Here is a 14,588-nt window from a genome sequence, read left to right on the forward strand (position 1 = left end):
ACAAAACAGACACGCACACACACGTCACTCACAGACACGCACAGAAACACACAAACACACACTGACACACACACTGACACACACACTGATACACACACTGACACGCACACTGACACGCACACCGTACAGCACACACACACACACACACACACACACACACACACACACACACACACACACACACACACACACACACACACACACACACACACACACATATGGACCCTACCGAAAATGTAACCTCCTTGAGTCCGTGGCGACAATAATAATTACTGCTTTGATGTTGTTGAATAACAGTTTTCTAAAGGGTTTAGTAATAACTGTTGTTGATGGGAACATTTATGTCGATAACTTTCCGATGTCCTTAATTGTGAAATGAATGTTATTTGAATTTTCGACGAATGTATGTATCTCAGCTCACAATGAAGGACATCGGAAGGTTATTGACATAGAGGATTCCATCAACAACAGTTCTTTCAAAATTCTTGCAATCATCATATATCTCAACCAACTCATTAACGTGTATAGTGTCGACCAAAGCCTGAAGCCCCAAAAAACGAACAGAAATATTTTGATTTTAACCCATTAGAAAACAGCTAAACTTTCTGAACTGAACTTTCCTAAGCACTAACCCTTTATATGAATATAAGAATTACAATTCTAACCAGAGTTCGAAGATTTCATACCTTCTTGAAATATTTTGGATACCTCCTTGAAATCCCAAAATGATTTGAAAATCTACTTGAAGATCACTCCATACACTTGCAACGCCTGCAAATCTGATACAAACCGCCAGGCGACGCCGTTGCACAGGTTTCACTTCCGCATTCCTCGGCAATGAGGAAGTGACCAAAACACGTCAGAACGCGTCAGACGCTACTTTCAGCAGGCTGACAATATAAACAGCCCTGAATACGCTCCCAGTTCTTACTGAGATCCACCACTGCAGCATTGAACTATTTGAGCTCCAGGAATCTTCGTGCTTTTGCCATACAAGGTAAGGTTTGTCACACGTAACATTACAGCAAGGAGCTTATAACGGGTTATAGGTCAAGAGTCTCAAGACTCACCTGGCTTTCTATCCTTGGTCTAAACAAGGAGGTTATACTGTAACATGGTTACGAGCTAGATTGACTAAAACACTTATCGAGCTTGATACAGTTTTATCGAGATTGGTACCTAGCAACGTTTATACTGTAACTGAGTGTATAAGTTATAGTGCTAGTGTCAGGTCCTAAACGTTGTTGTTGTTGTCCTTGTTTAACGTCTCATTCTCCACTAGAAATAGTCTCATGTAAAACTTCAGTGCATGGGACTGTGCGATATTTAACGGGGGGGGGGGGGGGCACCAATATCAACAGGCACAGGATAAGAGGGTTAAACTGAATGTACTGTAATTATTGACATTTTTGCAGTGCTCTTATGTTCGGTTTTTGCGGTGTCCGAGGACTTACAACCTGTGTTTCCGTTACTGTACAGTATCTATGTGGCTATAGTGCTACCTCACTCTCACTTGAAGGTCTTAAAGGAGTCCTTAAGTCCAGAGGGGGGAGTTATTTTCGGATAAGGGGAAAACCCTGTATAGGTACCCGTACCCGTATAGGTACCCGTATAGGTATACCGGTATACCCCATTTGGGGCCCCAACAAGCCAGGAAACACGCTATGACGGCCGCCATATGGGGCACCCAGAACGGCTGTTTTTTACGGTTGCCACATTCAAGACACAAACAGTTGACTATACTCGGCCAGAAAATAGCTTAGAAAATACAATGTATCACTAAGCATTTCACCTCGAGCTAATCTGCCCGAAAATCTCTGTAGTAGCGGTCTCACGCCAAAAAAAGGCAAAACTTCCTTCACAGCATGCAGACTGCTCGCACGTTCTGACAGGCGCTCTGTACGAACTTCGCAAATTCCGTATTTTCCAAAACTCCGACCTTCATAGAAATCAAAAGATCGTAAAATATGATTGTTCAGCTATTTTATGACCGAGTATAGTCAACTGTTTGTGTCTTATATCAATGGAGACCGTAAAAACAGCCGTTCTGGGTGCCCCATATGGCGGCCGTCATAGCGTGTTTCCTGCCTTGTTGGGGCCCCAAATGGGGTATACCGGTATACCTATACGGGTACCTATACGGGTACGGGTACCTATACAGGGTTTTCCCCTTACCAGTTATTTTCCTATAGGTAATCATTCTAGGAAGTAAAAATGAATACTTTTTACAGCATACGATAAAGTACCCGCTAGTTCCGTGCGCATCATAAAAAAAAATTAAGTATTCTACTAAATTCCCGAGGTGACCCTCTATTTTCTAATTAATTAGATTAAACAACCTCAGCCAATGGCTAACACAATATATTAATGTGCCTGACAAGGCTTGACAAAAGTTAGGTTACAGAAAGCATGTCAGGGGTGATAAGAAAAACTTGACTGTCTTGTTATGTGTGGAATTCTGTAAAAAGTCGGCTGATTATGTTTTCATTCGGCATTGATACATACTCTAGCGGAAAATTGCACCCCCATCTGGAGTTCAGGACTTCTTTAAAACCTAAAATGTAAAACTACTGCAAAGACTCCATTATCTCCTTACCGCAAAATTGAATAAAGTACTGCAAACTTAAAGGCACTGTTTACAGCACCTTTGCCTAATGCTCAGTCATGGAGCCAGTGACAGTGGACCACTACCGTAGCGCGATGGTGCTGAGCGGAGTCGGAGACGCCCTCGGCTATAAGAACGGGGACTGGGAGTTCTGTCACTCCGGACCCGACATCCTCAAGGAACTGCACAAGATGGGAGGGCTGGACAAGGTCAAGGTCAAGCGTGAGTATGTTATAATGTCAGAAACCACCACATTCTTTGATACAGCTAACACTGCACAAATCACTCCCAAACATTGCAGGCACAAAAAAGGAAAAGGAAAGGGATCTCGAACCAGTTTAGCTCAAATGAACTCAATAAACAGATGAGCTAATCTTCCACTGGTCGTGACAGAGAAGACCGACGCTATCTACAGTATTTACAGGTTCATTGTACCGGGGAAGTTCCCCTAGCTCTTTTCGACAAGCACAATGAACAGTGGACCACGGCTTAACGTCCCGTCCTAAGGACTGCGACCCTTTCCGGTAGCGTGCATGTCGGGTGAGCGACACAGCCGGGATCGAACCCGGGACTTCTAGTTTCAGAGGCAAGATCGCTAACCACTGGACTACGCATGCTACGAACAACCACTACAGGCTCTCGTTCTTCCCTCAGACAATCAGAGAGTGGAAATATTGAACTTGAGCCTGGTGTGGAAGAGGCGGGGTCCCTCTTCCAGTTCAAAACTGCTGCATTGAGCCAGCCGACACGTCCTTGTATATCATGTATTACCAATCGACAAAATCCACTACTTGTCCTGTCTTTTTCACACTCAAAATCATGTTGTTTATGAATATGTTCCTTATATGAGGGCCTGCATGCCCCTTTTACGTAGAGCGTAATAGGCCGTTTTAATTTTACGTAGAGCGTTGCCGACCACTCCATAATTTAGCGTAGAACGTAGGGAGGCTTTCTGAATTTAGCGTATTACGTAGCCGGCCCTCCAAATTTAGCGTAGAGCGTTGTCGGGACCCCCCCATGCAGGCCCTCTTATATGTATCATCTTTACCGTGTACCCAGCACTTCTGTTGTATCTAACCCATGCGCAACTGCTGATAATCTCATATAAATATGAGGCTGGGCAGTAACAAAGAAGATTGTATAGAAAAACATCCAGTGATGTAAAAGGTTAAAGGCAGGCTAAACTTAATCTCGTAAAGCATACTGCAGTATGTTGAATATACCACTAAGACCAGTTCTGACTTGTTTTACACTAGTCCATCATAGATTAGCGTTTCTACAACATTTGAAATTCGCGGTGTGGTGATGTAATACTGACGATGTCCAAAGACCTTTGACCTTTGTGACGTCAGATTCCGAGTCGGAGGAATGGCGTCTGAAGCAATTCCTATGGTGCAGGTGTGGCCGACTCGGAATCTGATGTCACAAAGGTCAAAGGTCTTTGGACATCGCCAGTATTACATCACCACACCGCGAATTTCAAATATTGTAAAAACGCTAGTCTATGATGGACTCATGTAAAAGAAGTCAGAACTGGTCTTATTGGTATATTTAACATACTGCAGTATGCGAAATTAAGTTTAGTCTGCCTTTAAGTCCCATCAAGCCTTTTTGGAGGTTGTAGGGTGGGTTGTTATATCCACACAGTGTCTAGTACACGGTATTGGAAGGTGGAGCCCATCCCTCTCCCTCCATCACCTTTTAACTCTCCAACCAAAGTCAGGTACCCATTTTTACACCTGAGCAGGGTAAGTAGAGTCATGTAAAGTGACTTTCCCATTAGGACACAGCATCGGTGGCATGTCAGGGGATTGGAATCCAGAGGTGTAACTGTAGAGCTGTGTACCCGTACAGTGTACCTTATACATACAGTACCGAGTACAATCAATTAGGTACAGGTCCAAAATACCTGAACCCTATTTTTTTTAATCAGGTCAAGCCTGACTCAGGGGATGGCTACTTTGACAGATAAAATTACTATCAAATTACCGTGGCAGTGCACTAAAGCCACATCTATACTATAATCCAGCACATAAAACACATTTGCAAGGCTGGAGTCAAATTTTCATCTGTGTTTTCATTAAAATGATGTCTTAGCTAGCACAATTAGATATTATGTTGTTACCAGTTCAAACATGCTTTTGTCCTTATTGAAAATCTACCATTTTCTGAACAAGAAGTTTAGGTAGAGGTTCAGGTCCGGACCTGTACCTAAAACCCAGTACCTTTACCTGTACTTAAAATTTGTTTATGTACACAACTCTAATGACGCTTAAATGTTCTTTTATTCTTACCAAAAAATGGCAGCAACATTTTTATCTGCTTTCCTCAACCAGGCCCAGATTGGATGGTGAGCGACGATACTGTGATGCACCTGGCCACAGCTGAGGGTAAGCAAACAAACAAACAAACAAACAACAAGGGATCAGATACACAAACAAAATTATAATCTGAACACTTTGGTTTATTTGTCAGAAATTACCCGTTTAATGGCAGCCAGTGCTGAATTGCTGCAGGGTTTACAATCACATACTTAGTAATACACATTGTCAACAGATACATAATTGCTCCACACTTGCACTTTGTGGAACTGTTGCAAGGGTCTGGGAAGCTGCCATTCGGCGCCAGCAAGTGACCTCAATACGACCTTCCCCAACCTAAGTCAGGTACCCATTCACACCTGGGTGGAGTGAGGAAAGTCGTGTAAAGTGCCTTTCCCAAGGGCACAACATCGGGGCATAACAGTGGCTTCGAACCGGGGACCTCTCGGTTCTGGGCGAAACACCCTACCAATTGCGCCACACGATGCCACACACTTAAGGTAACGGTACACACCTTGTCCATGATATCAGAATTGGAAACACTGACTTATTTTCCCAACACAGTGGATGTAAGGAATTTGGAAATTCAAATTCACCTTAAGTTTTAGGTCACCTTAGACTTAAAATCTGCTAAGGAGTTAATTGACTTAAACATTATATAGATGCCACTACCATAACGGTAGCCTCTCTCTTTCAATTAGACTTTACAATTTCATTGACACTGCAAGTACTTAGGTAACAAGGACTGCTTTCCTTCGTTTAGTTATTCCTTAGAACATTTTCACAATTATACGGCCCCTGCAGTTCCAAAACAAGCTGCTAGGGGGCCCAAACCTACAAAACTTCTTCATTACATCACAAGCTATCTGCCACCAAAAAATCAAGACCATAGCACGTCCAGGTCAAAAGATACAAAATTAAAGTTCTACTGCAGTACCAAGGTCACACACCAGGGGGCCCAAAATCGACCTTGAATTTCGGCTTCCCAACACCTGCCCACATCTTAAATATCATAATAAAAGAGGTTCTTAAGTTATGCTGACTATAGTAATCCGGAAACACAAACACACAGACACACACACAGACAGACACACCCAAAACTATATCTCCATTTTTCATGGAGATAATTATTTGACATTGTATGGTATTTGACTGTTTGTTTGGTACATTTGCATAGTGATCTGTACATTTTACATATTAAGATTCTTTACATTGTCACATAGTACGTGATTCCTGCGTTTTTGATCAAATTTCTGCGAATACCTCGAGCATACAATTCATAGGCATCCCTGCAACTTCTATGTTTCACCAGCGTTGATGGAGGCCAGTGACAAGGACCGTCCGACCCTGTTCCTGACTCTGGCCAAACATTACAAGGAGAGTATGAAGGACATGAGCGGCAGGGCGGCAGGTAAAAGTTGTTTGTTTCTTGTTTATTTGTTTGTTTGTATTGAATCCCGGTAAACTTCCCCCTTGAGTAAGTCACCAGGTTTAATTTGCTCTGAACAATACACAAGCATAGGATGTTTGGAGTTTCATTTGAAAAAAAGCACCACCTACATCGGCTACTTATAGCAGTGAGAAGCAGTACTCCAGTCAGAAGCTCTGAAGAAGGTGTCTGACAGACACCGAAACGTCAGCAGGTGAGATTACCTGGTTGTATCAAAAAGAAACTCCAAATATCCTCATGATGTTCTACCAACCTGATGAAATTATGTTCGGAAGTACACAAGCATGTATACAATTTATGTACACTCACTCATAGACAGATTTAATTGAACTACTCACACAAGCATAGCCTATATTCTTTTTGATAAGTGTGGTGGGTTTTTGCTAAAGTCAAGGTGTTAAGTACTTTCAGCATATCATGCATGTACTTTCTGTCGGGTTATTTGATGTATGATGATGATTATGAGTGTACATAAAATGAGAAAAAGTATAATGGTAACTCAAAACACACACCACTACCAGACATGTGAACTAGCCCCCTGCTCTAGTGCTATGCTCAACTATGGGGCCCAAGAGCTGTAGAAAGGGCACAACACTAGAAAATGGGTGTGTGAACTTATAGCATGTTATTACTTTAAATCAAATCTGCAGGGTTGACTTGCATGTCGAGCTGTTCCCACCTCAGACCTCTTCGACCAGACGGATACACCATTCCCTTCAACTCAAGGTAACCATTCTCTACCACTGTAACAGTCCAACCTGTACAAGTGTTCACCTCTAACGATACATAAGGACCACCTGGCCGTTGATAGACATATACCGAAAGTGTGAGTGAGTAAGGGATTGAGTACGTGAGTGTGTGAGTGAGTGAGTGTGTGTGAGTGAGCGAGTGAGTCTACATGTATATCATTGAGTGGGTGAGTGGGTAAGCGAATGAGAGTGTATGAGTGAGTATGAGTTAAAGTGAGTGAGTGAGTGAGTGAGTGAGTGAGTGAGTGAGTGGGTGAGTGTGAGTGAGTGAATGAGAGTGCATGAGTGAGTCAGTGAATGAGTGAGTGAGTGACTCAGTGAATGAGAGTGAGTGTGAGTAAGCAAATGAGAGTGTATGAGTGAGTGAATGAGTGACTGAGTGAGTAAGCGAATGAGTGCAAGCTTTGGACTAAGAACTTCAAGCCACATGAGGTCACATCCCCCGTGAATGAGCAACACAATGACAGTCTTCTTCGACTTCGAAGGACTACCAAGTACCAAGTATGAGTGAGTGAGTGTGAGTGAGTGAGTGAGTGAATGTGTGAGTGAGTGAGTGAATGAGTGTGAGTGAGTGAATGAGTGTGAGTGTGAGTGAGTGAATGAGTGTGAGTGAGTGAGTGAATGAGTGTGAGTGTGAGTGAATGAGTGAGTACATGGTTACACTACTTATATTATGTGAAATCACTGCTATATCAAACCTGAGTCCATCCTGTGTCCCTTCCCTGTAGAGGTGGTGGCTGTGGAGCTGCGATGAGGGCCATGTGCATCGGTCTGAGGTACCCACGGTAGGTCTTCTCAACTGATAGATCTCAAAAATGAAGTGAAGTGAAGTAATTGAAGTGAACTTTATTGCTCAACAATCGTACATGGTACATTTGTATGGCATGAAATCAACAATCTGTTCTACAAGGCTAATCTATCCTACAATTCTAAGTACAAAATATTTTCGAAACCAGTGTATTTGTTACAATATATAGTCATGTATGGGTAATTCTGTCTTGCTTTTCGAATGATTTATGGAGAAATTGACCTATGTACATGGATATAGGAGTCGGACATGACAACAGTACATAGAAAATATCGCTCTGTGTACCAGATAGGGTGAAGTTTGTCTTAGTAGTAATAGTCTGTAAAAGCATATCTCTCTCTTTGCTATAAGTTGGACAATTCATCACAAAGTGGAATTCATCTTCAACACTTCCATTACATGTGGGACACAATCTCTGAGTGGCTGGTGTGTTGTGGTGTCGACCATTTTCAACTTCTAAGCAATGTGCACTGATTCTCAGCTTTGAAATAGAAATTGATATGTCTGTTTTCTTCAACTTTTTCTGTAAATTTAAAGGTGTTGATTTTTGCACTTCAAGTACTTGTTCTTGTTCTCAATCATTTGTTTGAGTGGTCCATGCCATGAAGTTCACCTCAAATTGTAATGTTGTCTTTTTCCACAAATGACTTGACATCATGCATTGCGCCAGTTGTCCAGTTTCTTTTTGGTCTACCTCTTGCCATTCAGATGAGGGCATAAAACCAGCGGCCCTGTGTATGAGGGTCAACTTATGGCGTCAAACTTCTGCACGTAAAAGAACCCAACACACTTATCAAGAAGAATAGGGGTGACCCAATGTGCTTGGTTAGGATACTAGTACCTGTGCCAGAACTAAGCCATCATCAGTTGACGTGCTTACGCACCGTCGGGGTTATACCGCCCTTTACGGGTGATACAACATACCCTTTTGTTGCCTGATACAAGACGGGGACGCGCCAGGTCTCCCATCCGGGTGAATGGTGTAAATCACTGTATAGCTGATACGAGATGGAGGATAACCAGGCCTCCATCCGGGTGATTTGTAGTGAATCACCCGTAACAACTGTAGCCACAAACAAAAACGCTTAATGCTAATCATCCTAAGTCTGAGGTCACCTGCTCCGCTTTACTTTCCGTCTGTCGTTCTCCAGGCCAGAGGAGGTTGACTCCCTGATCGCAGTTTCGGTGGAGAGCGGACGCATGACGCATCATCACCCTACAGGTTACCTGGGGTCACTGGCCGCAGCTCTCTTCACTGCCTACGCCGTACAGCGCAAGCCTGGTGAGTACTGTCACACATGTTGAATACATCAACCTTCTTCTGATTGGCTATCAGGGAGCTCTTATGTAAAAGATTACCCAACAAACTTATCGAGAAGAGTAGGGGTGGTAGGTAGGTAGGTAGGTAGTTGACCTGCTATCGTGCAACGTGCACCGTTGGGGTTATACCGCCCCTTGTGGGATGACATACCCCTTCGTTGGCTGATACAAGACTGGGATGCGCCAGGTTTCCCGTCTAAAGTAGGGGTGACCCAGTACAGTGCGCTTAACCAAAGTAAACGAGCCATATAGCAAAGCCACATTGCACTACTAGCAAACAACAAAAGAGTGATGAGTCGTTTTCAGTCTGAGGTTCAACAGTTACTCTAAGAAAAATAATTGATAGAAAGTTATTGATGGAAAGTATCATCTAGATAACCATCATAAAATGAAGTGGCTGGTCTAGAAGGAAATGTTTTTGTTCAATCTCAAATTTGTTGTTAATTTTGTTGTTTGTGTAGTGCGTGAGTGGGGCGCAGGGCTGATGGCACTCCTACCTCGGGCCCAGCAGTACATCCGCGACTCCGGCAGGCACGTGCAGGAAAACATGGACGAATGGTAGGCAGTGTCCATCACCTTGTCCAATCAACCTCGTAGAAACTCGGATTCAAATCAGCCAGAATCCAACAAATAGCGGACCTGATTGCTTGTATTGCATACCCGATAAATCACCTCATGGCATTACACACCAAGTCCTATATAGGGACAGATTTATTTAGCTTCATATCCAGACAGATATATTTGATCCACTCACAGGGATGGACCCTTACTCTTTTGAAAATAAGGTAGGATCTTTAAAGTGCTTAAAGTGTGGCTCATGTCAAACACGAGACTGCCAATTACTCCATAGGTCGTACTTCAAGGACAAGTGGCAGGCGTACCTGGAGACGAGGGGGGTCGCGGACGAGACAACCGACCCGACGTTCCCCGAAGAGTACGGCCCTGCCGAAAGAGACGCCTTCTACAAGAGTCTGAGCTTCAGCGGTTGGGCGGGGTCCAGCGGTCACGATGCGCCCATGATCGCGTAAGTATCTTTATCTGTACAACATGTACATCTGTATTAACCGATCTTTGGTGTAACACACCAGCATACAGACACTTCATTCTCTATTCTAATATTGGTTAAGTGTCACATGAAACATTACAGAGGCAGCAAAGGCTATTCAGTTTCGCCCAAAATAGTTACTCTAGCAACTGGATAAGATTTTGAAGTTTGTTGGATAAGAAAATATAAGACGAGTCCTGAGAAAGTCTCTTCTTTTCTCTGCCTTTTTCCTACAGGTACGACGCACTCTTGTCTTCAGGAGATTCTTGGGAGGAACTCTGCAAAAGGTAAGTCTTCATCTTTAAGGAGTTTAAGACATTTTTAATTGGAAGGACATCGACAAGCCTTCTTGCCATTTAATAACAAATATCACTGCCCTCTGCACAATTCAATGTGTAGGGTAAAGGTTATGGAACAGGAAGTCCCATAGCCTTTTTGAGTTCGTAGGGGCAGTGGGTTGGTATACACTGTGTCTAGGGCACTGTGGAGCCAGCACTCTCCTTCCACTGCGTTTTATCTCAAAGAAGTTAGGTATCCATTTTTACACCTCGAGGGTTTAACTGCCTATCCCAAGAAGACAATATTTTAAGCCAGGAATTGAACCTGTGGCATGTTGTTCTCTTGTCCCCAAGCCTAACCACTCGGCCATATATATAACGCCTCGATTGATATTTTGTATGATTATATCACCCACAAAATGACTTCTGTGTGGCTACATGTAACTGTTGTTGGCTCCCAGACATATAACATGATTATAGAAGCTTCAAAATAGGCAATAAATCCAGAAAATGTATCATCATTGTACCCTTTGGAATCATTGAATTGTAGAGTCTAAACTTTTTGTCATTTCATCGTTAACATCTGATAGATCTATGTTCCATGGAGGTGATAGTGACTCCACAGGTGTCATCGCTGCGTGCTGCTGGGGTGCCATGTATGGTTACAAGGGAGTGCCCCAAAACAACTACAAGGTGAGAAGGTTTAGACCATCTGAAGCTGGGTAGTAGTTGCAAATGCACAATGTAGAATCATTTTGAGAGGCACCTATTACAGTAGTAACAAGATATAGTCACAAGTCAAATGAAGACTTTCTAGAATGGTCTATTGTGAGTTGCAGTTTGAGATGGGCGATTTTTCTGGCAAAACGTTTACCATGTGTTTTTTTTCTCTCTTTTTTTCTGGTAGAAGTTGGAGTACCGCTCTCGTTTAGAGAAGGCCGCAGAACAACTCTACAGCCTCAGTCACACTACATAGCCAATCAGCACACAGGATACAGAAGCTCAGGGCATTCAAATTGTGGGGCCAATCACACTTCCTTTAAGCCCTATTGTCACACATAGCCGACCATGGCCTCCCGACCTACTCCAGACCATGGTTGGGAGTTAAGCCCCATCACACATAGCCGGCCATGGCCTCCCGACCTTCTTCAGACCATGGTTGGGAGTTAAGCCCCTGTCACACATAGCCGACCATGGCCTCCCGACCTTCTTCAGACCATGGTTGGGAGTTAAGCCCCTGCTACATATAGCCGACCATGGCCTCCCGACCTTCTCCAGACCATAGTTAGGAGTTAAGCTCCTTTCACACATAGCCGACCATGGCCTCCCGACCTTCTCCAGAACATTTGGTTGGGAGTTTACTAGACAAGATCAAGGTCATGTGTAGTAGGGACTAGGTTGACCTGGTTGCCTACTAGCTAGTCTATAAAAGTCGTCTGCGCCAGTCGTCTTTGAACTTTTAAAAATCATTTTCTTCTTTTATGCGATCAGTGGAGCAAACTGGAACTCAAAGATATGATAGATTACAGGTTACCCGTAGCAGACTTCCTTGAACGGCGGCGTATGTATTGAGGGGTGTGTGTGTGTGGTGGGGGGGGGGGGGGGGGGGGTTTACGTGATTTCGTAAACAGGCCAAGGTTCTCTAATGCCAGTTTGGGACCTTCGCCCGTAGGGAGTTATGTGGCCAAGGGACGACCGCCTTTACATGGATGGAAAGACAGTCTTCCTTCGGCGACATAACTCCCTCGGAGGCTAGGGTACTCCAACCTAGCCCCAACCTTGGTCGGGAGCAAAGTCATGATGAAAATCATAAATGTAATTTAATAAGGTCCCGAATGTGTGAAAATTGCTTTGAAAGCTAGCTCTTTGTCTCAATATCCAAAGACTGTTCTCAATGAAATCCATAACGAATGTAAAGAAAGGAAGGATCTTGGAAATGTAGGTGCTGACTCTGTAATCATATTCTATACTTTGTAAATGTTGAAATTGTCACAGTCCATATTTTCACCCAAGCGCAAAATTAAATCGACATGGACTCAAATTCATTTATGGTACTTCAGTCAATGTAACCTATAAGAATGATATTGTATCTTTGGGCAAGTTTGAATTTATATCGTATCGACATAAATGTTCAACAGAATTTAGTACACTCCAGTCAACCCTTACTGTGTACAAATAGGTAAATATATAAAAGAATGTTTAGATCTTAGAACTAGCAGTGTAAGTGATACGTTAAACTCGACATGTTGAAGTATTCATATACTTGTACTTAGGTTAATCATTTTGTATACCATTGTTTGTTGTTTGCATGTATAGTTGTAGAAGATCTTACGAATGTCGCTGTACTTTTGTCGTGTCAATAAAGATTTCATTTCATTTGTATAATTGATGAGTATGGTTACTAGTGCACTTGATTTCTTGGCACTTTATTCATTTCTTATATTAAGCAATAAACACGTGTAAAACGATGTAATATACGTCTTAATGTAAAATAATATGAATATGTATTTGTTATGTTAACAATGTTTTCAAAGAACAGAAAGAAAGTTTGAAAAACTTTGATTTATTTTTTTATCTTTACTTTGCCTTAGAGTCAAGGTTTATCATCTTGTAGCATTTATTAAATTCTAATGCTAGCAACAAAAGCTGGCAATGCGAAAATCTAAGATATAACAATCATTGTGAGGGTGGACTATCGTAGAATGCATATTAAGAAATATTGTATTTTTCAAATGGCTTTTGGTAAAAGATTACCAATGCCCACGTCTGTTTTCTCTGATGGTGCCGCCTATAGCGGAACCGAGATGTGCTGTAAGAATGTAGCGGTCAAATAGAACTTAATACATTTGGTACGTTATAGCAGAGATATACTCGTCGAATATTATGATTATGATATACCCTCCAAGCAGAGGTTAGTCATGTAAGGCGTTTTGTCGGCCTTTCTATTTTGTCTCGTTCACAGTCTTTATGTCTTTGTCTTGGCGACATAAAGAAAACGGGACAAAATAGAAAGCCCGACAAAACGCCTTACATGACGTCAAAAACAAGCCACAGACGAACCTCTGCTTGGAGAGTAGCCAAAGTATTCATACGAATTTTACGGAATTCATACGAGTTTTACGGAATACATACGATCCATAACGAGAAAAATACGAATTTTACGGAATTCATACGAGTTGTACGGAACAAATATGATCAATTATGCAGAAACATACGAATTTTACGGAATCCATACAATCCATGACTAGGAACCATACGATCCGTACTATTTGTTGGGTCACATGACATGACCGCCAAAATCAAGATGGCGGACTAATGAGGATAACCAGTTCTTCGTACGATATAATATCCCATATTCTGCTAAATTCTAAAAATCTCAAGCTGCACTAAACTAAGACTGATGAAGGCTTAGACCAACTAGGAGGACCAGGCAAAGTTAGATTCGGTGCTAGCGCGCGATGATGGCCAACAAATTAGTAAGGATCGTTATGTTTCTTTAGTAATAAATCATATGTATTCCGTAAAATTCGTATGTTTCTTAGTAATGGATCGTATGTATTCCGTAAAATTCGTATGTTTCTCGTAATAGATCGTATGTATTCCCAAAAACTGGTATGAATTCCGTAAAATTCGTATGAATTCTCACTCCTGAGATATGTAGATCTATGAACAAAGCCTCCGTCGTCGGCTTAATTAGCAAACAACGCGATGAGCGTTTTAGTTACTGTGGTATCGCTCTCTGCCGACTATCATCAGACTTGTGCATTAATCATCTACAGTGCTAAATATTTCCGATAGATGTCGCAGTGTTCGTTTTCATCTTTTTGTCTTTGTCTTTTCTATTTCGCACAGGTAAAAGAATTTTACATACATATGACAGATCAATACACATAGTGCCGGGGAAGGTAGAGACCAATGTGGTCTATAATATTCCATCCCCATTTTTCAAACAGAATAAATTACAATGATAAATTAAGATATAGAGAAAAAAATGACAACTTAATATCGTAAC

The 14,588-nt window shown here is 42.2% G+C and overlaps 1 protein-coding gene across 2 annotated transcripts; it reads left to right on the top strand.

Moving 5' to 3' along the window:
• Window positions 1–832: 832 nt before the first annotated feature.
• On the top strand, window positions 833–11,915 carry LOC136424262 (ADP-ribosylhydrolase ARH1-like). 2 transcript variants are annotated; one of them, XM_066412794.1, is made up of 12 exons: window positions 833–997; window positions 2,643–2,827; window positions 4,942–4,995; window positions 6,239–6,337; window positions 7,027–7,102; window positions 7,854–7,910; window positions 9,085–9,215; window positions 9,715–9,811; window positions 10,104–10,277; window positions 10,535–10,585; window positions 11,167–11,269; window positions 11,484–11,915. In XM_066412794.1, exons 2-12 carry the CDS (start codon window positions 2,665–2,667, stop codon window positions 11,550–11,552), a joined length of 1,074 nt encoding a protein of 357 aa, XP_066268891.1. In that variant the 5' UTR covers window positions 833–997; window positions 2,643–2,664; the 3' UTR covers window positions 11,553–11,915. The 2 variants fall into 2 exon arrangements, with proteins under 2 accessions (XP_066268891.1, XP_066268890.1); XM_066412793.1 differs by having other exon boundaries at window positions 834–997; window positions 2,663–2,827; window positions 11,484–11,914.
• The last annotated feature ends 2,673 nt before the right edge of the window (window positions 11,916–14,588 follow it).

This window comes from Branchiostoma lanceolatum, chromosome 18, assembly GCF_035083965.1.
Source record: "Branchiostoma lanceolatum isolate klBraLanc5 chromosome 18, klBraLanc5.hap2, whole genome shotgun sequence".
Taxonomy (NCBI): domain Eukaryota; kingdom Metazoa; phylum Chordata; class Leptocardii; order Amphioxiformes; family Branchiostomatidae; genus Branchiostoma; species Branchiostoma lanceolatum.

Excerpts from the sequence above, each read along its gene's own strand:
- LOC136424262 (XM_066412794.1), top strand. The coding sequence starts at position 2,665 with ATGGAGCCAGTGACAGTGGACCACTACCGTAGCGCGATGGTGCTGAGC. Across the intron at positions 9,216-9,714 it reads CGCCGTACAGCGCAAGCCTG|TGCGTGAGTGGGGCGCAGGG; the intron begins GTGAGTACTGTC and ends TTGTTTGTGTAG. Across the intron at positions 9,812-10,103 it reads CAGGAAAACATGGACGAATG|GTCGTACTTCAAGGACAAGT; the intron begins GTAGGCAGTGTC and ends ATTACTCCATAG.